This window comes from Pollachius pollachius (genome assembly GCF_949987615.1).
Source record: "Pollachius pollachius genome assembly, chromosome: 9".
NCBI lineage: Eukaryota > Metazoa > Chordata > Actinopteri > Gadiformes > Gadidae > Pollachius > Pollachius pollachius.
The window spans coordinates 2571566-2597673 of record NC_136942.1 but is presented as its reverse complement, the minus strand read 5'-3'; the positions used below and the strand labels follow the sequence as shown (position 1 = coordinate 2597673).

Here is a 26108-nt window from a genome sequence, read left to right as displayed (position 1 = left end):
GCAGACGGTTCTTTACCTAAGTTATCGTAAACAATGAAGATTGAAGATCAACTACGCTTAAGATATGATCTGCCGATTAGAATTGGAAAACGAGTGTGCGTGGTACAAGTGAAGTAAGAGGCCTAATGCACGCTGCTGGGAAAAATGGGTCCAGAATGATTGGGATTTATTCCACTGTGTTCAGTCAAACCTCTGGTAAGCAAAGCGTGTGACGTCGGGGCTCTAGGCTGGTTCCTGGGGAGAGACACGGCAAGGGGACTCGTGCTTCTCCCGGAGAAAACACTCACTGCAAAAATACTGATCGTAGATCAAGTTTAAAATTAAATCCATCGGATGGTCTCGTTTGCTGATCTTCGCTGCTTGGTCGACGCTATGAAACGTATGTTTAGTTTGGTGTTCCGTTTCTGCGGTACAGCTTATGCATTCATATTTTTCTAGATGAGATTTTAATTGTCGAAGGAGACACGGTCCTTCACTGACTCAACTCAACGTTCACCAAATGATCTTCACTGTGCGGCACGAAGACTCGCTCTCCCCGATACGCGTGCGCAATTACGCAAACAGACACGCTTCCTTTGTTTACTTTTCCTAAGTTTACTCAGGGAAACTCAACATCAGTGACAGATTGGACCAGCTTTCCTGAGTGATGTCGAACTCAAACGTTGGCTAGCCTCGTAAAACTCAAAATCCTCGGGAGTTCACGAGGGGTGAGGGGACTTTTAACGATGGTCGAGAACCGGAGTTGGGTCCTTAGGGAAGGAGTCTACCGGTGGTTCTCCTCCCTGACTTCTGCCCGCCGAACCGAGTTCCTGTGCGGTCTGCTGGACCTCTGCGTCCCCATTGAGCTGCGCTTCCTCGGCTCCTGTCTAGAGGACCTGGCCCGCAAGGACTACAACTCTCTGCGGGATGCCGAGATCAAAGCCAACAACCCCGCGGACTTGTCGGGCCTCACCAACGTCACGGACGAGGTGGTGCGCAGCAAGCTCCTGGTGTCCCTGGCGCTACTCAGCTCGGACAACCGGGAAGCGGCGGGCGTCCTGTACCGGACCCTGACGCACATCGACACGGTGATCCACAACTACGGTCTCCCGCTGAACGAAGGCCAGACGGAGGAGCAGTTTCTGCTCCTGTTCACCATGGCCTCCAACCACCCGGCCTTCAGCTTCCACCAGAAGCAGATGTTGAGACAGTTGCTCCGGCAGATCGAGGACATCTTGCAGGTGAGGCCGGGTGGGTCAATCACTGCTCCACCTTGTGTAGGCCTACTACAGCTCTGTGTGTCTACCGGGTGGTGTAGATCTACTCAGTTTCGCAACTCGATCACTCTGTCGCCGGTGGATTAATTTACAAGAGCCTGTAAGATGCTCAAGTAGTTAAGTCACACATAAGTGGGACAGCAGCGGACTGTTGACGAATGGGTACGGTGAGTTCAAGTTCAAACTGTCTGAACGATGACATGTCTAATGTCTAAATATAGTCGGTGCGCCATAACAAATTGGCTGATTCAATTTGGTTAATCTAATTGATATGACGACAGATGAATTTGATTAGGATTTCAGAAGCATCACTACACGTTGTTGACCCCCAAGCATGGAAGGAATGTGATCATTGCGATCAGCCGCATATTACGGTTTATCTGCTTGGACCTCCTTCCCCACAGTTAACCTCGTTCCCAGGCGTCATTTCACGCCTCGTAACGGGATGCTCCATGTGACCGTGGTGAGAGAAAGGGCGGGACTTTCAGTGGTTTATCGGCGAGAGAAAAGGCGGTCCCTCCGAGCACGCTGCGGAGGGAACGACATGGGTTTACATGCGGGAGGCGATAGAATAGCACGAACTTCAGATCGATTCGTTTTGCATATTGCTTAGTCAATATAAAAAACAACATAATTATTCCCATTCTTTTTTGTTGTTGTTCTTCTTGGAATGAACCTATTCTTCTAACTCAGGGGACTGTTAACACATAGACACACTCATAGGAAGTAAGAGAGAGGAAATGGCATCGCGGTAGACAGGGATAACGCTACGACCCCCTCTCAGCCTAACTCAAAATAATAAATAATAATAATTAATATAGATATAAATATTTTTTTTTATTTACCTTGGTAGTCAAGGCGGGGCCCTATTGTTGTTAAGGCGGCGGCCTTAACCGTACAGTGCTGGGGGAATCACTGACGGTGGTGGGGGTTCTCCCCTCCTCTGCTCCAGGTGGGCCGTGGTGGGACCAGTGCTCCCAGCGCCTCCCCCCCCCACTGTCCCGGGACTCATCCACCTGAGGGAGGGGCCGTCTGTCCCGGCCAGCCCGCTCTCCATCACCCACCCCCCCCGCCATCCCGTGACCGTCTACACCAGACGGCCCCCACGCCGCTGGCTGCCCTGGCCCCGCCTCCCCACCGTTGCCCCGGCGATAGGTCTGACCCGGCGCCCCCCCCCACGCTCTGCTCCTGCTGGACCAAGGTAGGGGTGTGTGTAGCCGTACGGATCAACCCCCACGGTTCGGGACGCAAGTGATCCGCGGATCGGCTGATAAAAAAAAAAGTTGTGCGTTCACGTGATCGTCGCATGTTTAAAGGAAAATTCCGGTATTTACAACATCATCAAGTAGCGTAGCGAAATACAGTTTCTGTCATGTTTTATTTGGCGTTCCGTAAATCCCATTGAAACCGAAACCGGAAGCGGAAATGTTTATGTTTGTTTGTAGTCTTTTCGCTTGGTTCTCCGTATCAACAGTAGGGCTAGAACCGAGCGAAAAGACTACAACCAACCCCCCTTGCAATGGGCAATGAGTCTTCCAACAGAAATCAGTGGATTTACAAAATGCCAAATAAAATACGACAGAAACTGTATTTCGCTTCCATACTTGATGAAAAAAAAGATGAGGATGTCTGCATTGCCTGGGGAGAGTGTAGACTCTAAACTCTCCCCAGGCAATGCAGACATCCTGAATTTAATTCAGGATTATTTACTATCGATGTTAAAAAGAAGAAGGAATAATGCCTTAGGTTGCAATTCTTTTAAATATTGACAATGCTTAAAGGAAGCAGGATTATTGCCTAATTTTTCACTTTATTTAGTTTTTACACATTTGAAGAAATATTTAAAGTCACATTTGTCTTGTTATCTTTTTTGTTGTTGTTGATCCGATAATGATCCGACCCGTGACTCAAAAACCGTGACACGTTCCGAACCGTGAGTTTTGTGATCCGTTGCACCCCTAGCTGTGTGGGTGTGTGTGTGCGCGTGCGTGTGTGCGTGTGTGCGCGTGTGTGTGTGTGTGTGTGAACGAGATCTAAGAACCCCCCATAATACATATTCTATGTGATTGAGCTTTGATCCTGACTCGCACACGGGGCTGAAAGCAGTCAAAGCTTAAGAACCAATATTAGAACAAAGTGCTGCACAAAGCCGTCCCAGAAGCAAGCCGATATCAAGTGATTCTAGCGATCAGATAAAAGGGGCCAGGAATGTTTGTTTTGCGCATGAAATGTATCAAGTAAATTAAATATTGCACCATGAGGGACGTTTTGTACACAACCGTGTGCACAATAGTAGTTGTTATTGCTGGTTGTTGTTGTGATTCCGGAGGTGAGTCAGTGAGTCGGTGATGACTCACTGACTCACTGAGTCCTCACTTCATTGAGTGCTTTGGATGCAGCTTAATAGACTGAGTCACCGGCCCTCGACGGGGCCCAGGTGCGTGCCACAAGCACAACCAAGGCCTTGAGGCCCCTATGTGCCCCCAACCAACCCGAGATGTGGAGGGTTTTGCGTCGTTTTTTGTAGTCACAGCTTGGGAGGTCAGAGCAATTGTACCGTCTCAGCAAGTCCTGGTTCAAAGGGGTTAGTCTCGTATTAAACATTTATGGATAGCAGATACCGACGTAATTATCCGCGAGGGTTTTGTTGAGCCATCGCAGGCCCCAGTGTATTGGGAGGGGGGGCGTGTTTTGGGGGGGGGGGGGGGTGTTTTGGGACTCTGTCGGCTGAGTTCCCTGCGCACGCTGCGGTGATAGCAGCCTGCTGCGGCGCTTCGGATTTGCTCGCTAACCGGCGATTTTATCTTGATTATCTCTGATTTATCCTCAATCAGAAAGACCATTTCTGATGTTTGTTGCAGCCAGTCTGTTCGCCTCTGATTCGTGTGGAACATATAACCCGCACTGAACAAGTTATATAAAGTATAACTTGCACCGCGCCAGTGCAGCCTTTTCTCCTGCTATTGAGCAATGCGTTAGCGTGAAGCCGTGGAGCCCAGCTCTGAAACCTGCTCCTAGCTCTCTCCAGACACGGCAGAGAAGTTGCTCTGAGAAGCGGTTTAGTGCTCTCCAGTACTCCGTGTTGGAAGCGATCCGACTGGGTGGAGTGGTTCTGTAGTGGGCTGCAGGTTGCAGAGGAGCTGAGGTGAAGGATGTGCGTGTGCTTCCCTAGTCCCGGGAACAGGAGTTGTTTACCAACAGTGTAGCACGAAAACATCTGGACTCGTCATCGAGGGCCCCGATAGCAGGACGAGGAGGAGGAGGAGGAGGAGGAGGAAGCTCAGGCAGCTCAGGCAGCTCATCTCTGATGACGAATGAGGATGAGCTTTTCTAGCTGGCTCTCTTTCTCTCATTTTTGTGTGTGCCTTCCTGTCTTTGCTATGTTTCCAGCCCTTCTATCCTCTTTCCACTTCCAAACAGAAGTATACACACACACATGCAGACATAAATAAGGCACAGGGCAGGCCGTGGGGGGGCGGGCCGCTGGGCTGTTGAGACGTGTGTGAGCGGCGCAGGGAAAGTACCGGCCGGGCAGAGGCTTGTGTTTGGTGCGCTGTTGCTCTTGGCTTCTGCTTCGTCTAGGTCAGCACATTTCTCCACGCTGAAATCAACCCTCTGTGGTGTGTGTGTGTGTGTGTGTGTGTGTGTGTGTGTGTGTGTGTGTGTGTGTGTGTGTGTGGGTGTGGGTGTGTGAGTTTCTCCAGCGAATCCTCAGGAAGATATAAATGCTCTCTCTCTCTCTCTCTCTCTCTCATGTTCTCCCCCCTCGCTGTGTGACTCGTCTCCCCTCTCTGCCTCTCCCTCCCTCTCTCTCTCTCTCTCTCCCCCTCTCCCCCCTTGCTGTGTGACTCTTCTCCTCTCTGCCTCTCCCTCCTTCTCTCCCTCTCTCCCCCTCTCCCCCCTGTGCTGTGTGACTCTTCTCCTCTCTGCCTCTCCCTCCCTCTCTCCCTCTCTCCCCCTCTCCCCCCTTGCTGTGTGACTCTTCTCCTCTCTGCCCCTGTGCAGAGGAGGACAAGGTTTCAGTGTAAACCAAAGGACCCAAAACACACACGGACCAGAAGGCTGTTGCTCCTGGCTCTGACGAGCTGGCCTCTCCTCGTAGTAAATAGATTAGCTAAAGCTGCCGCTGGCGAACACCTCCGGGCCCACTGAGCCCCCGGCCGGAGCGTCCCTCCCGCGCCTCTTTGGGTTCCTGCTTTAAACTTTTGACGCAGGTCTAGGAGCATGATGAACCGATTAACTACTCATCCATTTTGAGTTTGGTAAAGCAGCCCAATTTTTGTTGCGTTAGTAGTCTCGCTATGCCCTTACTATTGCTGTTTTTGTGCTGGGGGTTTTTGTGTCATTTGTAGTCATACACGGATGTGGCGGAAGCTCATGTAATTGGTTTCAGATCTGAAGCCTGACTTCATGATCCCTGTGATTCAGACATGACTCGCCTCAGAATCAGGGAGTACTTTTCCATTCCCATCACATGCACGATGACTGAAGAGTAAACTTGGGGGCAGTGCCTGAATCTTGAAAGGCATGTAGAAAACGGCCATTGGTAAGCAGTTTGGACCAGGTTGTAGTGGAGGACGAGAGACCCTGAGATCAAAGTCCAGGTGTGAACCTAGGTTAGGCTTTCTGTTCCCGTAATCCCCTGCCCATTCAGGTAGAGAAAATCGTTTAAAGGGGCGGTGTCCAACATTGGACCTGTTTTATTCATCTATGCAATACAACACTTACACAATTGTGTGTTAATTTCACACAAAAATGATGTTTTGTTTTTTCTCGGATAACCACCTTTTTCTTGATATTTAATCTATTTTCTCACTGTGTTGTTGATCATTGTTTCAACTGGAATATCCTTTTCTTTAACAATCCGCTGCTTGATGTGTGATTTCTTTATTATTGTTCGTGCATTTGCTAGACCAGTCACAAACCTCCATCGCCTAAATGACCTCTTCTTATACAGCGGCTTATAACTCCGTACCTGCGATGACCTCATTCATGATGTTGGCGTCATTGTCGTCGACTGCCTCAACTTGTTGTTCGTGTGGATATTCAAAAAACCCCTTTGCTTGCGACTTTTCAACTACGACAGAAATAGAAACATTGAATGTCGTGCGGTCCCGTTGTCCGGGAAGTGGCCAGGTCAGAGGTCAAGCCCATAGGGAGCGAGCATCCATCCCTCACCCTTTGACCCCCCCCCCCCGATGACTGTGTGTATGACTTCCCCCCCCCACACACACACTTTGACCCCCGTCTGATGACTGTCTGTATGACTTCCCCCCCCACACACACACTTTGACCCCCGTCTGATGACTGTCTGTATGACTTCCCCCCCCCCCTCCCACCCAGAAGCAGACCAGGGAGGTCGGTGGCGCTCCTGCCGTTCCCGAGGGAGGGGACCGAGCATGCTGCCAGGACGTCAGTCCCCCCCGTCACCCTCCGTCACCCCCGCCCGCGTCCTCAGAGCCCCCGCAGGACGGAGCGGCACCGGCCCGAGGCCACCAGGGGACGGCAGGGAGAGGTGAGCGGGGGTGCCGGGAGAGACTCAGGAGGCGCTCACTGAGGTGTTGGCGCCGGGAGGCGGGTCAGGGCTTCGGCTGTTTGCTGGTTCTGCAATCATCCCCCCAAAATAAGGGGTGTCTTTCACTGTGTCAATTATTTACTAATTGTGTAATTTGTTGCCCGTTTGGGGTATTTTATTTTGGGTCGAACCGAGATAAACTAAGAACATTCGTAGATATGATGAGTGCTTCGGAAGCGATCGCATTAAATGTATTAAAATATAATACAGTAAAATATTATGTTTGAAAGCATAAATGAATGATAGCTAGAGGAATGAGAGATCAGCAGTGTGGTCTAGTGTATGGTAGGAGAGGTTATTATAAACATTATTACACAAACACACAAGCAATGGCTGACGATGATACATTACATTCTGTTCTGACGGAACCAGAAATGTGTGGATGTAGAACAGAACAAAATGGTGTACAGAGCCAGAGCAGGGGCTTGTACATCAAAATGCACCATGGGTGCATTCACAACAATAAACCATAATCTAGGCTGAAGCAAAACTTTGACATGCCACATCTTGCATGATGAACACTGTGCCATTTCCAATCCAACAATGTCTCTGCATAATGACAAATCCTTTCACGATTAATGACCAAAAAAACATACGACCAACATAATGACTAACATTCCCAATGCTTCCAAAATGGAGGCATTGCCATTGCAATGTGAAGGCGCGATGTAAAAGCGCTTTTGTGTTTTTTGGAGCAGCATTCCGTCTCACTGTATTTTGACTGAACGCCTGTTCTCCTTTGCAGTGACGAGTCTTCGTCCGACTCTCCTTTCCCTCTCTGTGCATAAGCGTGTGTGTCTCTAATGGTGTGTGTTTATGGATGTGCAGAGCAGGCTAGACTCACCGTCTTGCCCATTTGAACACGTCGTAACATGCTCACACATTATACCACTACTACCAAATCTGAAGAATTCTACCCAAGGTGTGTGTGTGTGTGTGTGTGTGTGTGTGTGTGAGTAAGGGACACGTGTACACATCCATCAGCATGTGTCTGAGTCAACAGGGCAAACATAAACTGTTCCGCATAGCAAGAGTCTGACAGGGGTTGAACGGTATGCAGCGCAAATTAAATGAAAGACCATAACAAGGTTATGGTGATTCTTGCCGTCTGTTACAAAGTGTGTGAGCATAGGTGCATCCATGTGCTGCTGTGCTCAGCACTACTAGCCTTGATAGGCTTGTGGTCGCCGGTTGCACGCTGTCTTTAACGGGTTTAAATAGTGGGATAGTTTTTTTACCCAGCTCCCACTAGGGCTTGACCCTTATCCTCTGAGGCCCTCTGAGACCCATAAAGATAAGCCTGAAGAAATATGCAACACGTGAATTGCCGAATTAGCATCAATGTCATAATGAAGTGTGTTTGAGTGTTTGTTTTCAATCAGTAGTTGGTTGGTGAACACGTGTGTAGCTCATAACATTGGTTCCGTTCGATATAGTTATTGCAGTGCAACTGTAGAACCAACAAGTCAAGTTAATATGCATCGACCACGCTGGTGCCACGACAGACGTGAATAAAACCGACCGATTGTTAAATGTGCCGTAAGCCATGTCGTCGATTTGGCTAACATCCTGTCCGTTATTGCAGTTGGCTCTCAGTCCCCTGCTTCCTCCCCACGTCACCACATGTTTTTCCCACTGATCGAAGGCCACCCGATATAAACGCGGGTCTTGCATGAATCCTGTCTGTTTTCCCTGGCAGCCTCCTTTCCTCCTTTTTTTCCTCCGGCAGTGTTTTTAGTCGCGTAAGCCGTTCCTGGAATCGGTAGCTCCGCGTGTTCCGCCGTCGTCAGAACACTGAGAGTCCCGGTGCCTGTGTGTGAACACGCAGAGAGGACCTTCTCTCCGTGGACTCTTCTCTCCTCACTGGATAAAGCGGGGAAGGCAGAAACTATTATTTATTTTTTCTGTTATTTTTCCATGGCTTGAGAAAGGGGTTTGTCTGGGGGAGGGGTGGAGGGAGGCAGATATTGTCCTGGACTGCAGCCTGCATCAGCAACACAATACCAAACTACCCCATGGTCACAACGCATACTGGAGCTGTGACACAGGCACACACATGCACACACACGCACACGCATGCAGCCACACGTAAACGGGCACACGCAAACGCATACACAGGGGATGAAATGCAGAGGTCAATTTGTAGTTCCCAGGATCTTTCTTCACATGCAGATCATTTATTACATTGTCATCTTTCAGTTATTCATATCAACACTGTGTGTGTATGTGTGTGTGTGTGTGTGTGGGGGGGGGGGGTAGTAGATTAGTGTGAACTCCAATGGGAATTCAGAGACTTTCACAGCTGCTGCCCAACCTCCTGCTCTCCACCGCCTCTCCCTCGCCCTGCTGGCGGTTCTCCCTCTCTCTCTCTCCTGTTGTTAAGTCCTTAAACCGCTCCCCCCCTCCTCCTAACACGGTGACTCTCCCCTCCCTCCCCATCTCTCCTCCCCATCTCTCCTCCCCCTTCCTCCCATCTCTCCTCCCCCTTCCTCCCATCTCTCCTCCCCCTTCCTCCCATCTCTCCTCCCCCTTCCTCCCCGCTCTCCTCCCCGCTCTCCTCCCCCTCCTTCCCCCTCCTCCCCTCTCCTCCCCCCTTCCTCCCCCCCTCCTCCCCCTTCCTCCCCGCTCTCCTCCCCCCCTCCTCCCCCTTCCTCCCAACTCTCCTCCCCCCTCCTCCCCCTTCCTCCCCACTCTCCTCCCCTCTCCTCCCCCCTCCTCCCCTCTCCTCCCCCCCTCCTCCCCCTCTCCTCCCCCCTCCTCCCCCCCTCCTCCCCCTTCCTCCCCCTCTCCTCCCCGCTCTCCTCCCCTCTCCTTCCCACTCTCTCCGGCCTGTTGCTACATGTTTTAATGTGTCTTTAAATGGAGAGTATTGGCCTTCAGAAGTCTTGGGAATGAAAAGCTGGAGAATTAGCGCACGCACGCATACAGCAAGACACACACACACGCACTATAATACACACACATACGCAGGAACACACACACACACACACACACGCACAAAGCTGAAGGAGAGTCAAATTACCGTTCTTACCACTTACCACTCTCGCTCTCTTAAGAATGATGTCTTTTTTCTACGGTGGAAGCACTCGGATTGACTTTTTTCAGACGCCTGAGCAAGCCAGCACATGGCGGCAGACGCAACTGGCCTGTGGCTCCAGACAGGCCAGGTAAGGGGGGGTCTCCACCAGGGGATCAGTGTCTCTTTGTAGCCCCACAGAGGGGCTGGAGGTATGGGGACGGGGCAGGCCAGAGACTGGTTGTGCCAAGGGCAGGCCCCTGGTACAGACAGACGCCCTCCCGGCTAGGTGGCAGACGGGTCGTAAAGGCGCTCCGTATCTGGGTCAGGACGCAGCAGGTAATGGGAGACGGCGTCTCACTGACCTCAGCCCGCTGGCATGGCCGGTACGCCGGGCGGCGTGGGGTCACACGGACAGACCCACCTCACGGGCTGCCCATGCGGTTCCGAGGGGAGACTGGATTGTTCAGGAGTGGACTTTAATCGGTCGATTTGTGCAGCGCAATACGTTAGCTCTCTTTGTAGCATAGTTATAGCCTAGTCTTGAGCATAGTGAGCGGAGCAACATGTCTTACAGTTGACCGACTCACACACACACACAGTTCCTGCTGATCCTCGTCCAACCATGCATCATAATAATAATAAAGGCTGGATCCGTTGAAGCTTTGTGGTCATGTGACCACGTGTCCATTCTGTTATTGATGGGTGATCATCCTCTGCCTCCCTTTTCACAGTGGGGGTCGAGAGGGTGGCAGTGAGGGGATTCACCTCGCTCACCGATGACCACCACGGAGAGCACGTATTTGAGGTGGGTCACGCGCACGCCCGCACACGCATACAGACACGCAAACACACACTTGTACGTGCGCACGCACGCACGCACGCACGCACGCACACACACACACACACACATACAGACACGCAAACACACACTTGCACGTGCGCACGCATACAAACACACACACACACATACAGAAACACACACACACATACAGAAACGCACGCACACACACATTGCACGTACGCACGCACACGCATACACACGTGTGTACGCACACACACACACACACGCCTATCTGTGTGGCTGTGTTTGGGAGGTGCTGAACAGGCGCCAGCGGCGTGACGTTCTTTCTTCTGGTTTTGTTCTGCTGGTTCTGATTGAAGTCCCTCATGCTGAACCTCATGTTCTCCTCCAACGTTAACGACCCCGCTCCTCTCTGGGCGCTGCGCCTCCTCCCACTCCCTACTCTACCCCTGGAGCTCTGCTGCTCTAGCCGAGCTTCCTCACCTCCACCTCTCCTCCTCCTCTTCCTCCTCACGCAGTGAACCACTTCTTCCTCCAACTCCATCCGGTGTGTGTGTGTGTGTGTGTGTGTGTGTGTTTGCAAATGCTTGTGTTATAATGTATTGTAATTTATTCATGTTTATATTTTTTACTTGCATAATTCAACAAGGAGCCACCTTCATGTCAACTTCCCTCCAGATCATGACCATGTCTCCTTCTGTCTCCTTCCCCTGTTTCCTTCCCTTTCTCCTCCCCTCCTTCCCTCCTCTGACCTAGGCCCACTGGTTGGATGGCTGTGTTTCGTCTGTGGTCAGAACTCAGCAGGAAGTGACAGAGCTACTCTCCCAGGTCACACACACACACACGCACACGCACACACACGCAAAAGTTTATTCTCTGTGCCATCTTATCTTTCAACTGTACTTTAAGAAACAGTTTAGTGGGTTTGGCACACTTTTTTCACAAATTATTGTATTGTATATTTTGCATTCAAATGAACCTGCAAACCAACCGTTCATCACCGACACACACACTGTTCCTCTCTATATGGACTGAGGCCAACCAGAAGTTGGACGTGCAACCTCAGCAGTTTATCGTCTGTCTGACTCATTTTCTGGCATTTCTTCTTTCAGCTAACTGACGCGTTTCCTGAGGAAGGACTCGACAAGTTGTCCCACCCCCCCCTGGAGCCGGACCCCAGGTAAGAACCCCTCTTCTCATTCTACAACCTCAAATAGGCTGCATTGTTTTCAAAAGCTTTAATGAGCCACAGGTTTGTAACTTTGACCTCTTTGCTGTCACACATTAAAGGTAGAGTATGTTGAATTGAGTGGCATCTCTAGCGGAACGGACAGAAATGTGACATTATATTCCTTATATATTATACACGTTTTAATTGCCCATGAAAATTGTCATTAATCCCATGAAAATAAGAATTGTTTGGCTCAAAACATGGCTACCTTTTGTAGCCATGTTTTTACAGTAGAACAGACAAACGGATCTAGCCTGTGTTGTAGGAAGGAGGGGGCGTGTTCTCCCCAACGCTGCCACCCATTGGTGATTCAAGTGCTGTGTAGGAGCGTTACAATCAGCCATTTTGTATATGAAACGCACCACACACCATGCTGTTATAGCATGCATCCGAGAGCCTTAACCCTCTCAAGCGCGGATATCACTATAAATCGGTGGCCAGACGCAGTTCCAGATTTCCCCACAAAGTGTGATGTTTATAGAGTGTCCTCAAAGCCTGGCCCTCGCTCAGATGTGGATATCGACGTGAACCGCTGCATGAGACAGAGCTCCACACATCCACACACACACACACACACACACACCATGGCGTCATATATGTGTGTCTTAGAAGCTTAACTCCTTCTCGGACATGGACATCAAACACTGCATAGACGTGGGCTCTGCACACCCACACAGCCCATGGCACTTCATGGCGTCCGAGGAGCCTAATCCACTCTCTTCAAGGCGTCTCAGATAACCCACGGTCTTATGCCCAGTGTACTTAAGAGGATTCAATGAAAATTCAGTTTCAGTTTGTAATCCAAGTGTATAATAGTGTGCCAAATCGGCATTGGCCGATGAGGGGGAATATGATAAGTTGGGGGGAGGGGGGGGCATTCTTTTCTTTGATACATCCACGTTCTGGAGACGTTAGTTTTCAGGTATTTTCCCTGTTTGATAACTCAAAGTAGTTTATCGCTCGTTCTGATGTAGTTGGTATCTGAAATGAAACAGTTGCAACTGCACAGCTTCATGTTATTAAGCAACCTACATTCACAAACCACAGTACGTGTAAACATTGGGTTGTAGCGCCGGCTGCAATCAAGCCTCTGAATGTGAGTTCACTCTGGATGCAACACAAGGACTGTTTGTGAGAACCACAGGCTGTTGGCTCAACCCCGTCCTGCTACAAAGGCAGTGGCCTGGTCGACTATGACAAGGGTACCCCATTGTTATTGGTCGGGTGTGATTCAGATTACGGTTGATGATACACGAAGTCCAGGCCACACTAGTCGTTGGAAAGGGCGGGTGAGGGGGATTCGGTTGGTTTCATTCTGCAACCCCACCGCTAGTGGCTACTAAATACCTAAACACTGGAAAAAGTGGAAAAAAAAAGTCTTGTAGTAGCAGGCTGGATGTCAATGCCCATAATGTTCCCCCTCCTAGAACAGTTTTTCTTCTGTCTGTAAATCATTTAGTGTATATCAGTTCCATATGACCCCTCTCGGCTGTCTTCCTGCTTGGATGCCGATTGCTCTGTCGTCCTGTCTGAGGAACCCTAAAGGCCTCTCAGACGGACTGGTCCATCTGTCTGTCTGTCTGTCTGTCTGTCTGTCTGTCTGTCTGTCTGTCTGTCTGTCCCGTCTGTTGCTGCCTCTGTGTCCAGCTCCTAATCCTGTCTGTCTGACTGACCTGTGTGTGTGTGTGTGTGTGTGTGTGTGTGTGTGCGTGTGTGCGTGTGTGTGTGTGCGCGCAGGTGTCTCACAGCGCTGTCCAGTCACGTCCTTCAGCACCGCTGTGTCCTCCTCTTCCTCACGGCCAGCTCGCCCCCCTCACCCACACCCCCCCCCTCTCTCTCCTCCTCCCCCCCCTCCCTCCCTCCGTCCCCCCCGTCTCCCCCCGTGGCCCCTGTGGCCCCGGCACCTTGCGCCCTGACCTGCAGCACCAGTAAGTCACTGTGAAGATGATTGGTGCCTGTTATCGTCGGTGGCTCATGATGATTGGCTGGCAGACAGTGGGCGGGACGTGGGTCGGGTTTGGCAGGAAGTGAGGGTCGCGGGCGATGCGTGATGCTGCAGAGCGGCTGATCCTCGGGTTGCACTGTACAGGGTGTCCTTTGCCACATGGCAGTGGCAGGAAACCATCCTGGTGTCGGACAGTGAGAGCGGTACTGCGCTGTTCAACATAGGAGTGTTAACGAGCTTATGATTATGTTGTGTGTTATGCTATGTTGATTTACTGATGCATGGAACACACTCAAACATAGAATCCCCCCCCCCCCCCACCCACCCGGTCTCCATTGTTTACGTAGATTAGTGCTTCTGAGCAGGTTGAGAGGCACTTGGAGACACGCTGGCACCTTCGCTATTAGAGAACCTTGGTGAAACGGGTGTCAAACAAAAGTGCAGGGCATGATGAGGCAGGAGGCGTGAGGTTCAGGCTGCTGACCGGCGGTAAAGGAGGAACTGCTCTCACTGGCTGCTTTCTTGGAGTCTGGTTTTGTGATCTGGGTGCAGTTGAAGGTCGTAGTGGGGGGGGGGGGGGGGGGGGGGGGGGGGGGGGGGAGAGAAGGAGGGCTTGGATCTTTGGCCGTAGAGAGGAGGGGTGTGTGTGTGTGTGTGTGTGTCTGTGTGTGGCTGTGTGTGGTTTCTATTTTTGTCTGGTGTGGGAATTTAGTGTGGCATGTTTGAATTGAAAGGCCTAGAGAGCAGCCTTCTCATGTGTGTGTTTCAATGTGTGCGTGCGTGTGTGTGTTTGTGTGCGTGTGTGTGTGTATGTGTGTGTGTGTGTGTCTGTGTCTCTCCCTCCACCCTGTGGAGAGGGAGCTGTTGTAACCCTGGTTCGACTCTCACAGGTTGGCGAAAAAACGTGCACTTTAATTAGGGTTATTGCCCACACACACCATGGGTGAATTTATTTGAATTAAGCCATAAAACGACGCACCAGTAGGTGTATTTAAAGCTGGTTTAATGGTTTTTATTGCATTAGCTGCACACCACCCAGATGGGAATGATTAAGCTGACGTTTTCTCGACCCATTTGTAAGGGCTCACTAATGTGTGGTAACTGAACAACAGGCTAGATGGCTGCACTATCGGGCTTCATTGCCTTCTTTATCGAACATTATTTTGCTCTCTAGAGATTGTTATGCAAATGGGCTTCTAGGATTTTTTTTTTCTATTGCGGATAAACAGCCTTTCGCTAATGGGCAGGTTAGTGTTTTAATTTACTCTCACTTCAATTGCAAAGAAAAACGTTTCAATAATTGAAAATAGCTAACCCTGTGCTGCAAATGGGTACATACTTAACATCAAGACGTTATAGTAATTCACAATTTCTTTGGTGTAATTTCATTCAGATCTGAATTTTAATTCTATGGTCATTGATCAACTAAAACATGATGTGCTTCATCAATCCCGGATGGGAAACGAGGGAACTCAAATGTAATTGAAAGTAGCATTGATAGCTTAGCGGTTGAGTGGTTTGTTTGATTAACTTTCCTTGGTCCCTCAGAGCTGGGGGGTCTGCTGCAGTACAGAGGAGCCAGCAGGTAGGAGAGCTCTTCTTGTCCCTCTGTGTGTGTGCGTTACCGACCCAGCAAACTATCACCTGGTTGTTACACAACGTGGTGTCCTACGCCCTAGCATCGGTGAATGGGCCAAAGGTGAGCGTGTCGAGGTGGGCTCATGATCCTGAAGAATGTGGATCCAATGACCCATAAGGCATGGTCACCTTCAATGCTCATGTTGGACATTGAATCAAAGGCTACAATGTAGACTGCATGCTTTGGCAGCAGTGCAGGGGAAATCTTCTGCAACTTCTGCATGCCTGCCTTATCATCCGTTATTGGGCATTATTGCTTGTGTGAGCCCAACTGACAGCTAGACATTATAAGGCTTCAGAGTGAGTTGAAGGAAAGCAAAAAACTCTTTGCTGGGTAAATACAGGCGGCGTTACGCAACAGGCGATGGCTCTCACCCACTCTCTCTGTCTCTCTCTCGCTCTCTCTCTCTGTCTCTGTCTCTGGCTGTGTGTCTCTCTCTCTCTTTCTGTGTGTGTGTCTCTCTCTCTCTCTCTCTCTCGCTCTCACTCTCTGTCTGTCTCTCTGTCTATCTGTCTGTCTGTCTGTCTGTCTGTCTGTCTGTCTGTCTCTCTCTCGCTCTCGCTCTCTCTCTGTCTGTCCCTCTCTCTTTCTCTCTGTCTTTCTGTGTGTGTGTGTGTCTCTCTCTCTCTCTCTCTCTCTCTCTGTCTCTCTCTCTCTCTCTCTCTGTCTCTCTCTCTCTCTCTCTCTCTCTGTCTCTCTCTCTCTCTCCCTCTCTCTATCTCTCTCTCCCCCAGGACGGCGTACGGCGTCCCGCCCGCCGCGAGCCTCCACAGCTCCTTCCTGACTCGCTCCCTCCCCCAGCTCTCCTCCGTCCCCCCCTCAGCTCCCTCCGTCCCCCGCGGACAGCCCTCCCCCCAGGGGCTCCCCCTCCGGCCCCCCCCTGCGCCCCTGCAGAGCGCCCCCTCCCCCTGCTCCCCCTGCTCCTTGCCGACCCCCGTGGCGTCGCCCGTCACCGACCCCGCCGTACCCCACTCCTCCCCTCCGTACGGCCACGCCCCCCAGGGTCACCCTCCCCACGGCCCGACCACCGGGGCCCAGTTCCTCCCCCGCCCCCTCCCCCTCTCCCACTGCCCGCCCCCGGCCCCCTCCTCGCAGGGCCCCCCTCCCGAGCCCAACGGCATCCTGGACTGGCTGCGGCGGCTGCGGCTGCACAAGTACTACCCCGTGTTCAAGCAGCTCAGCATGGAGGAGGTGAGGGCGCTGCCACAGCCGCTGGGGGGTCCTTCTCCGGCGCCGGGTGTGTTGAATGGCAGCGTGGCCCGTGGGGCCGATGTGGTGTTCACAAGGAGTGTGTTCACCTGCGATGGGTGTCTTTTCTCCTCTCCGTCGTTGACGCCGTTTTTTTCGGTTTGCTCCTCGGGTGCCGCTCACGTTTTCCAACCTTTTTTTTTGCGCCAGTTCCTCGCGCTGACGGAGGAGGACCTGAATAAGTATGACCTCACCCAGGGAGCCAAGAAGAAGCTGAAGACCCAGCTGGAGCTGCAGAAGTTAGTCTAAACACACACACACACACTCACTCGCTCACTCACTCGCTCGCTCACTCACTCACTCACTCACTCACTCACTCACTCACTCACTCACTCACTCACTCACTCACTCACTCACTCACTCACTCACTCACTCACTCACTCACTCACTCACTCACTCACTCACTCACTCACTCACTCACTCACTGACTGACTGACTGACTGACTGACTGACTGACACTTATATATATACACTCACACACACACAGTGTTCTATTTTGTTATTGCCAGGATGTGAGTAGTTTGTGAACCAACTGACAAGAAAAAAAGTAATGGTAAGAAATGTAATGTTTTTATCAGCTGTGGAAATCCCCCGGCGGTCGCTCATTCAGATAATGTGTTGAGTCTGGGGTTCGTGTGGAATGCTTCTAATGCCCTAAATTTACATTAGCAGCTTGTTTCTTTTGGTGGTGGTCTGAGTCTTTAGACCTGCTTCAGGGCAGCGGATGTGTTTCCTGGTACTGATTTACAGGTCGATCAAGGTAATGATAAGCAGGCCGATGGTGTCAATGGTTAACTGTTACTCACCGCGTAGCGGGAGATAAGACGTATCCCGGAGAACACCTGAGAGGAAAACACGCAACCATGCATGGACACGGGCATGCACACAAAGGAACAAAAGGAAAACACACACACGCACACGCACACGCACACACACACACACACACACACACACACACACACACACACACACACACACACACAGGCATTAATGACACCATGAATGAGAGGGAAAAGTTGTGTGTACTCTGTGCAGTGTAGTTTGTGTGTTTGTGTGTGCACGCCTTGCTGTGGGTTTGTGATTATATACACGTGTGTGTGCCACAGTCAGGGAAATGGAAACTTTTGAGCTGCGGTTTTCCCTGTGGAGGAATATGTCAGGGTTGGCTTTTCCTCCTCCAGCCTTGCATCATGAGAGCAAAGCATGAACAGAGGGCAGCGGGCGCGTGAGAGTGGCTCCCCCTGCTGGCCGTCGAGGACACCAGCAGCTGACGACCAATGGGATACCCTGAGACACTTCAGCCTCCTGAAGTGTTTCTCCTGAATCAGGAGCTCGGAGGAGGGTAGCAGCGTGAACTGACGAAGATGCAGTCTATTTCCCGGGCCCCAGTAACCTGAATGACAAAGCCGTTATTAGTGTCAATATTATGAATGACAGCTATGTTTGTCCTACAGTGACGTCTCTGGGGAAAAAGGTCCATTGAGGGTCACTTAAAGTGAATTTATTCATTATCCGTTATAAGTATCTGCGTTTGTTTGCTTATTACTTGTGTTATTTTCTGCTTGTGTGTGTGTGTGTGTGTGTGTGTGTGTGTGTGTGTGTGTGTGTGTGTGTGTGTGTGTGTGTGTGTGTGCGTGTGTGTGCGTGTGGTTGTGTGTGTGTAGCCGGGAGATGAAGCTAGAGAAGCGATATGCTGCCCCCCAGTTCCCAGGCTCCTGTGGTGGCATCGCTATGGTAACGCCCTCCAGCCACATGAGGCCTTCCTTACATCCCGCATCCACCGGAGGTAAAAGCGTCTTCTTCTTATCTGTGATCAGACTATTATACGCACTCTCTGGGTCTCAGCCAATCTCAATGCGCTCGCTTTCTAAGAGCCACAAGTCTTCCACTATTGGACATGAAAAAATAGACCCATCTCACCTGTTCTTATGAATGTGGGACACCGTGACTCGAAGATGCTGTGGATATGATTCGAGTCTAGAGAGAGAGAAGAAAACAGCAGAAGAGAGCGATATTTTGAATCTAAAACACTAAAGAAACGTTTGCCCCCTCCATGTCAATGTTCTCCACCGTTGAGAAGTATTGCATTTCACGCATCTGGGATGAACATGCTAGATGGATTCCCTAAACCAATCAGGGACTAGATGCCCAGAAATGTCAGAAATGAGCCTTGAGCTGTCGTTAATCTAAATTGGCCTCAAACAGGCAGGCGCGGCAAATTCGACACAGATGTTCCCACAACGCATTTACCTCCCTCTCGCTGATGGATGGCTATGGAATGTCATATAGTAGCGGTTCAGTCTTACCTACTGCACCTTTAACCTTTAATATTAGCTGTTCAGTCTTACCTACTGCACCTTTAATCCTTAATAGTAGCTGTTCAGTCTTACCTACTGCACCTTTAATCCTTAATAGTAGCTGTTCAGTCTTACCTACTGCACCTTTAATCTTTAATAGTAGCTGTTCAGTCTTACCTACTGCACCTTTCATCTTTAATATTAGCTGTTCAGTCTTACCTACTGCACCTTTAATCTTTAATAGTAGCTGTTCAGTCTTACCTACTGGACCTTTAATCTTTAATATTAGCTGTTCAGTCTTACCTACTGCACCTTTAATCCTTAATATTAGCTGTTCAGTCTTACCTACTGCACCTTTAATCCTTAATAGTAGCTGTTCAGTCTTACCTACTGCACCTTTAATCTTTAATAGTAGCTGTTCAGTCTTACCTACTGCACCTTTAATCTTTAATATTAGCTGTTCAGTCTTACCTACTGCACCTTTAATCCTTAATATTAGCTGTTCAGTCTTACCTACTGCACCTTTAATCCTTAATAGTAGCTGTTCAGTCTTACCTACTGCACCTTTAATCTTTAATAGTAGCTGTTCAGTCTTACCTACTGCACCTTTAATCTTTAATATTAGCTGTTCAGTCTTACCTACTGCACCTTTAATCTTTAATAGTAGCTGTTCAGTCTTACCTACTGCACCTTTAATCCTTAATAGTAGCTGTTCAGTCTTACCTACTGCACCTTTAATCTTTAATAGTAGCTGTTCAGTCTTACCTACTGCACCTTTAATCTTTAATAGTAGCTGTTCAGTCTTACCTACTGCACCTTTAATCTTTAATATTAGCTGTTCAGTCTTACCTACTGCACCTTTAATATTTAATATTAGCTGTTCAGTCTTACCTACTGCACCTTTAATCTTTAATAGTAGCTGTTCAGTCTTACCTACTGCACCTTTAACCTTTAATAGTAGCTGTTCAGTCTTACCTACTGCACCTTTAATCTTTAATATTAGCTGTTCAGTCTTACCTACTGCACCTTTAATATTTAATATTAGCTGTTCAGTCTTACCTACTGCACCTTTAATCTTTAATATTAGCTGTTCAGTCTTACCTACTGCACCTTTAATCTTTAATAGTAGCTGTTCAGTCTTACCTACTGCACCTTTAATCTTTAATAGTAGCTGTTCAGTCTTACCTACTGCACCTTTAATCTTTAATAGTAGCTGTTCAGTCTTACCTACTGCACATTTAATCTTTAATATTAGCTGTTCAGTCTTACCTACTGCACCTTTAATCTTTAATAGTAGCTGTTCAGTCTTACCTACTGCACCTTTAATCTTTAATATTAGCTGTTCAGTCTTACCTACTGCACCTTTAATCTTTAATATTAGCTGTTCAGTCTTACCTACTGCACCTTTAATCTTTAATATTAGCTGTTCAGTCTTACCTACTGCACCTTTAATCTTTAATAGTAGCTGTTCAGTCTGACCTACTGCACCTTTAATCTCTGATGCAGAGCTGAGGGTGGAGGTGGAAGCTGCAGCCCACCACCAGGGGGTCCCCGTACCCAGAGACGGGAGCTCCTCCTCTGGGTACTCCAGCTCTCTGTGTTCTCCCCGGTCCTCCTTGCGCCGGAGCACAGCTTTCGACAGGACCAAGGAAGTTCATAGACGTGAGTCTTTGTGTCCAACCACAGTCAACAAGTCACGGTGGTGGGGTGGGGACGGGAAAACCTTTGATGAAGCTCCAAGTCACGAGCTCATCGTGGCACGAGCCACCATAACAGATATATGACACTGAGTCGATTGATTCCAGATGGGTCCTATGTATGCTCAAGGACATATATCAAAGATGTTTGGGTGGTGTCATCATCAGATTAGTTTTCTAGACAAAAAATAATTAGAAAAGCATGGACTTGTTCATGTCATAATGTATATGTTACTTTCTTAAAGAAGTTAGTTTGGTGTTTGAAAGAACCCGATACTGTATATAAGGTGCATGCGTACTTATGTGCACTACCATCATGACACACATCCTCCAAGAGCACCTTAGCATTTATTTTGTGGTCCATATTATCCATGTGGATATTTGATCTTGTTTATGTTGTGTGTGATGTGGGCAAGCTACCGCGACCTTGAATTTCCCCTGGGGGTCAACAAAGTGTGCATCTATCAGCAGCTTCTATCACTGCTCTATACAGGGATGGGTTAGCCTAGCGACTGTTAGCGCTTGCACTGGGTTCTCTGAACATCCTTACTGTACCGACAGCGATGTATTGTTTCACTTCTTACGATAAATGTACTTACCGTAAGACGCTTTGGATAAAAGGATGGAGGCCCTAAATGTAATTGTAAATGTAAATCTGTCTATATATGATGCGTATAATCCCGCTCTCCTCATAACGGGGTCAGTAACCAAAGCTGTGATCCACCAGCGCTGGGGGGGGCGCCGGAGAAGGAGCGGGCCTGCCTGCTGCTGTTGGGCTCCAGCGCCGGACGGCCCACCGCCCAGGTCCTCCCCGTCCAGACCGACCCGCCCCCCTCCTCCTCCTCCTCCTCCTCCTCCTCCCCCTCCCCGTGCCACCCCGTCTTCAGCCTGGGCTCCCTGCACCCCCCCCACCCTGGCTACGCCCTCACCTCGCCGCGCAAGCTCCGCCCCCTCCCCGTGGGCCCCGACGACAGGGCCGAGGCGGGGCCGGCCCCCCCGGGCCCGGGCGGGGGTCCCGGCCTGATGGGGGGCGGGGCCCCGGGGCTGATGATGGACACTAGCTCCGCCCTCGCCCCCACCCCCAGCAGCCTGCAGCAGGCCTCCCACCCCCCCGCCCACTTCCACCTCTCCTCCGCCCCCGCCGCCTACTACTCCTACCCCGCCGGCGCCTCCTCCTTCTCCTCCGTCTTCTCCTCCTCCTGCTTCGCTCCCTACTCCTCCTCCGCCTCCTCGTCCAAGCCGGGCCCCCCCGGGGGAGGAGGAGGGGGGGGGGGGGGGCGCTGGCTATGTTCCCATGGCGACCGGGATCAACACGGGGCCGGGCAGCTACTGCTCCGCCCCCGCCCTCATGGCCAGCCCCTCCCCCTCCCCTCCCTCCTCCTCCTCCTCCTCCTCCTGCTCCTCCTCGCTGGACGGCCCCCCCGGGGGGGCCAACAACGGCGGGCACCCCCCGCCGGCGTGCCCCTGCAGCTCGTGCGGTTGCCACGGCGGCTGCGGCGCGTTCGGGGCGCTGCCGGGCTACGCGGCGGCGGGCTACCTGCGGCCCTTCCCGGCGGGGGCGGGGCCCTCGCTGTTCGCCCTGGGCCCCGTGCTGCACTTCAGCCCGCTGCTCCCCTCCCCTTCCTCCTCCTCCTCCTCCTCCTCCTCCCCCAGCAGCGCCCCCGGCGGGGGCCCCTTCTCCTACCCGCTGGTGGCGCCGCAGGCCCCGTACCGCCACGGCCTCCTGTCACATGACCTGCACCCGACCCCGCTCCCGCCGCAGCACGGCGCCGGAGCGTACGCGGCGCCGGAGACGCAGAGGAACGGCAACGCCAAGCGGGCGGCGGGCGGCCTGTCGTGCTACAACTGCGGGGCGAGCGGGCACCGAGCCGAGGACTGCAAACAGCCCCCCATGGACGCCCAGCAAGGTGAGTGGGGGTGGGTTCATATTAACAGGTTAAAGGTTAGCGTTGTGATGGGAGCTCTGGTTTATGTTAACAGGTTAAAGGTTAGCGTTGTGATGGGAGCTCTGGTTTATATTAACAGGTTAAAGGTTAGCGTTGTGATGGGAGCTCTGGTTTATATTAACAGGTTAAAGGTTAGCGTTGTGATGGGAGCTCTGGTTCATATTAACAGGTTAAAGGTTAGCGTTGTGATGGGAGCTCTGGTTTATGTTAACAGGTTAAAGGTTAGCGTTGTGATGGGAGCTCTGGTTCATATTAACAGGTTAAAGGTTAGCGTTGTGATGGGAGCTCTGGTTTATATTAACAGGTTAAAGGTTAGCGTTGTGATGGGAGCTCTGGTTTATATTAACAGGTTAAAGGTTAGCGTTGTGATGGGAGCTCTGGTTCATATTAACAGGTTAAAGGTTAGCGTTGTGATGGGAGCTCTGGTTTATGTTAACAGGTTAAAGGTTAGCGTTGTGATGGGAGCTCTGGTTTATGTTAACAGGTTAAAGGTTAGCGTTGTGATGGGAGCTCTGGTTTATGTTAACAGGTTAAAGGTTAGCGTTGTGATGGGAGCTCTGGTTTATATTAACAGGTTAAAGGTTAGCGTTGTGATGGGAGCTCTGGTTTATGTTAACAGGTTAAAGGTTAGCGTTGTGATGGGAGCTCTGGTTTATGTTAACAGGTTAAAGGTTAGCGTTGTGATGGGAGCTCTGGTTTATGTTAACAGGTTAAAGGTTAGCTTTGTGATGGGAGCTCTGGTTTATATTAACAGGTTAAAGGTTAGCGTTGTGATGGGAGCTCTGGTTTATATTAACAGGTTAAAGGTTAGCGTTGTGATGGGAGCTCTGGTTTATGTTAACAGGTTAAAGGTTAGCGTTGTGATGGGAGCTCTGGTTTATATTAACAGGTTAAAGGTTAGCGTTGTGATGGGAGCTCTGGTTTATATTAAGAGGTTAAAGGTTAGCGTTGTGATGGGAGCTCTGGTTTATATTAACAGGTTAAAGGTTAGCGTTGTGATGGGAGCTCTGGTTTATATTAACAGGTTAAAGGTTAGCGTTGTGATGGGAGCTCTGGTTTATGTTAACAGGTTAAAGGTTAGCGTTGTGATGGGAGCTCTGGTTTATATTAACAGGTTAAAGGTTAGCGTTGTGATGGGAGCTCTGGTTTATGTTAACAGGTTAAAGGTTAGCGTTGTGATGGGAGCTCTGGTTTATGTTAACAGGTTAAAGGTTAGCGTTGTGATGGGAGCTCTGGTTTATGTTAACAGGTTAAAGGTTAGCGTTGTGATGGGAGCTCTGGTTTATGTTAACAGGTTAAAGGTTAGCGTTGTGATGGGAGCTCTGGTTTATATTAACAGGTTAAAGGTTAGCGTTGTGATGGGAGCTCTGGTTTATATTAACAGGTTAAAGGTTAGCGTTGTGATGGGAGCTCTGGTTTATATTAACAGGTTAAAGGTTAGCGTTGTGATGGGAGCTCTGGTTTATATTAACAGGTTAAAGGTTAGCGTTGTGATGGGAGCTCTGGTTTATATTAACAGGTTAAAGGTTAGCGTTGTGATGGGAGCTCTGGTTTATGTTAACAGGTTAAAGGTTAGCGTTGTGATGGGAGCTCTGGTTTATGTTAACAGGTTAAAGGTTAGCGTTGTGATGGGAGCTCTGGTTTATTATAACACGTTAAAGGTTAGCGTTGTGATGGGAGCTCTGGTTTATGTTAACAGGTTAAAGGTTAGCGTTGTGATGGGAGCTCTGGTTTATATTAACAGGTTAAAGGAGATTGGTGAGAGCTACTGGTTTATATTAACAGGTTAAAGGTTAGCGTTGTGATGGGAGCTCTGGTTTATATTAACACGTTAAAGGTTAGCGTTGTGATGGGAGCTCTGGTTTATATTAACACGTTAAAGGTTAGCGTTGTGATGGGAGCTCTGGTTTATATTAACAGGTTAAAGGTTAGCGTTGTGATGGGAGCTCTGGTTTATGTTAACAGGTTAAAGGTTAGCGTTGTGATGGGAGCTCTGGTTTATTTTAACAGGTTAAAGGTTAGCGTTGTGATGGGAGCTCTGGTTTATGTTAACAGGTTAAAGGTTAGCGTTGTGATGGGAGCTCTGGTTTATATTAACAGGTTAAAGGTTAGCGTTGTGATGGGAGCTCTGGTTTATGTTAACAGGTTAAAGGTTAGCGTTGTGATGGGAGCTCTGGTTCATATTAACAGGTTAAAGGTTAGCGTTGTGATGGGAGCTCTGGTTTATATTAACAGGTTAAAGGTTAGCGTTGTGATGGGAGCTCTGGTTTATATTAACAGGTTAAAGGTTAGCGTTGTGATGGGAGCTCTGGTTTATATTAACAGGTTAAAGGTTAGCGTTGTGATGGGAGCTCTGGTTTATATTAAAAGGTTAAAGGTTAGCGTTGTGATGGGAGCTCTGGTTTATGTTAACAGGTTAAAGGTTAGCGTTGTGATGGGAGCTCTGGTTTATTTTAACACGTTAAAGGTTAGCATTGTGATGGGAGCTCTGGTTTATATTAACAGGTTAAAGGTTAGCGTTGTGATGGGAGCTCTGGTTTATATTAACAGGTTAAAGGTTAGCGTTGTGATGGGAGCTCTGGTTTATATTAACAGGTTAAAGGAGATTGGTGAGAGCTACTGGTTTATATTAACACTTTAAAGGTTAGCGTTGTGATGGGAGCTCTGGTTTATATTAACACGTTAAAGGAGAATGGTGAGAGCTACTGGTTTATATTAACACGTTAAAGGTTAGCGTTTTGATGGGAGCTCTGGTTTATATTAACAGGTTAAAGGTTAGCGTTGTGATGGGAGCTCTGGTTTATATTAACAGGTTAAAGGTTAGCGTTGTGATGGGAGCTCTGGTTTATGTTAACAGGTTAAAGGTTAGCGTTGTGATGGGAGCTCTGGTTTATTTTAACAGGTTAAAGGTTAGCGTTGTGATGGGAGCTCTGGTTTATGTTAACAGGTTAAAGGTTAGCGTTGTGATGGGAGCTCTGGTTTATATTAACAGGTTAAAGGTTAGCGTTGTGATGGGAGCTCTGGTTTATGTTAACAGGTTAAAGGTTAGCGTTGTGATGGGAGCTCTGGTTCATATTAACAGGTTAAAGGTTAGCGTTGTGATGGGAGCTCTGGTTTATATTAAGAGGTTAAAGGTTAGCGTTGTGATGGGAGCTCTGGTTTATATTAACAGGTTAAAGGTTAGCGTTGTGATGGGAGCTCTGGTTTATATTAACAGGTTAAAGGTTAGCGTTGTGATGGGAGCTCTGGTTTATATTAACAGGTTAAAGGTTAGCGTTGTGATGGGAGCTCTGGTTTATTATAACACGTTAAAGGTTAGCGTTGTGATGGGAGCTCTGGTTTATGTTAACAGGTTAAAGGTTAGCGTTGTGATGGGAGCTCTGGTTTATATTAACAGGTTAAAGGAGATTGGTGAGAGCTACTGGTTTATATTAACAGGTTAAAGGTTAGCGT

The 26108-nt window shown here is 49.6% G+C and overlaps 1 protein-coding gene across 1 annotated transcript in view; it reads left to right on the top strand.

Annotated features, from left to right (window-relative positions):
- Positions 1-547: 547 nt before the first annotated feature.
- The window catches only part of zcchc14 (zinc finger, CCHC domain containing 14), a 31463-nt gene continuing 5902 nt past the window's right edge, over positions 548-26108 (top strand). The window contains exons 1-15 of the mRNA XM_079742763.1: positions 548-1220; positions 2209-2457; positions 6600-6771; positions 10582-10655; positions 11409-11480; positions 11765-11832; positions 13621-13811; positions 15377-15413; positions 16202-16430; positions 16563-16658; positions 16866-16954; positions 18380-18501; positions 20519-20674; positions 21437-22006; positions 22119-22616. Of these exons, the coding sequence (XP_079598889.1) occupies positions 726-1220; positions 2209-2457; positions 6600-6771; positions 10582-10655; positions 11409-11480; positions 11765-11832; positions 13621-13811; positions 15377-15413; positions 16202-16430; positions 16563-16658; positions 16866-16954; positions 18380-18501; positions 20519-20674; positions 21437-22006; positions 22119-22616 (3118 nt within the window). The 5' untranslated portion in view covers positions 548-725. The remainder of the gene's footprint in view (positions 1221-2208; positions 2458-6599; positions 6772-10581; positions 10656-11408; positions 11481-11764; positions 11833-13620; positions 13812-15376; positions 15414-16201; positions 16431-16562; positions 16659-16865; positions 16955-18379; positions 18502-20518; positions 20675-21436; positions 22007-22118; positions 22617-26108) is intronic.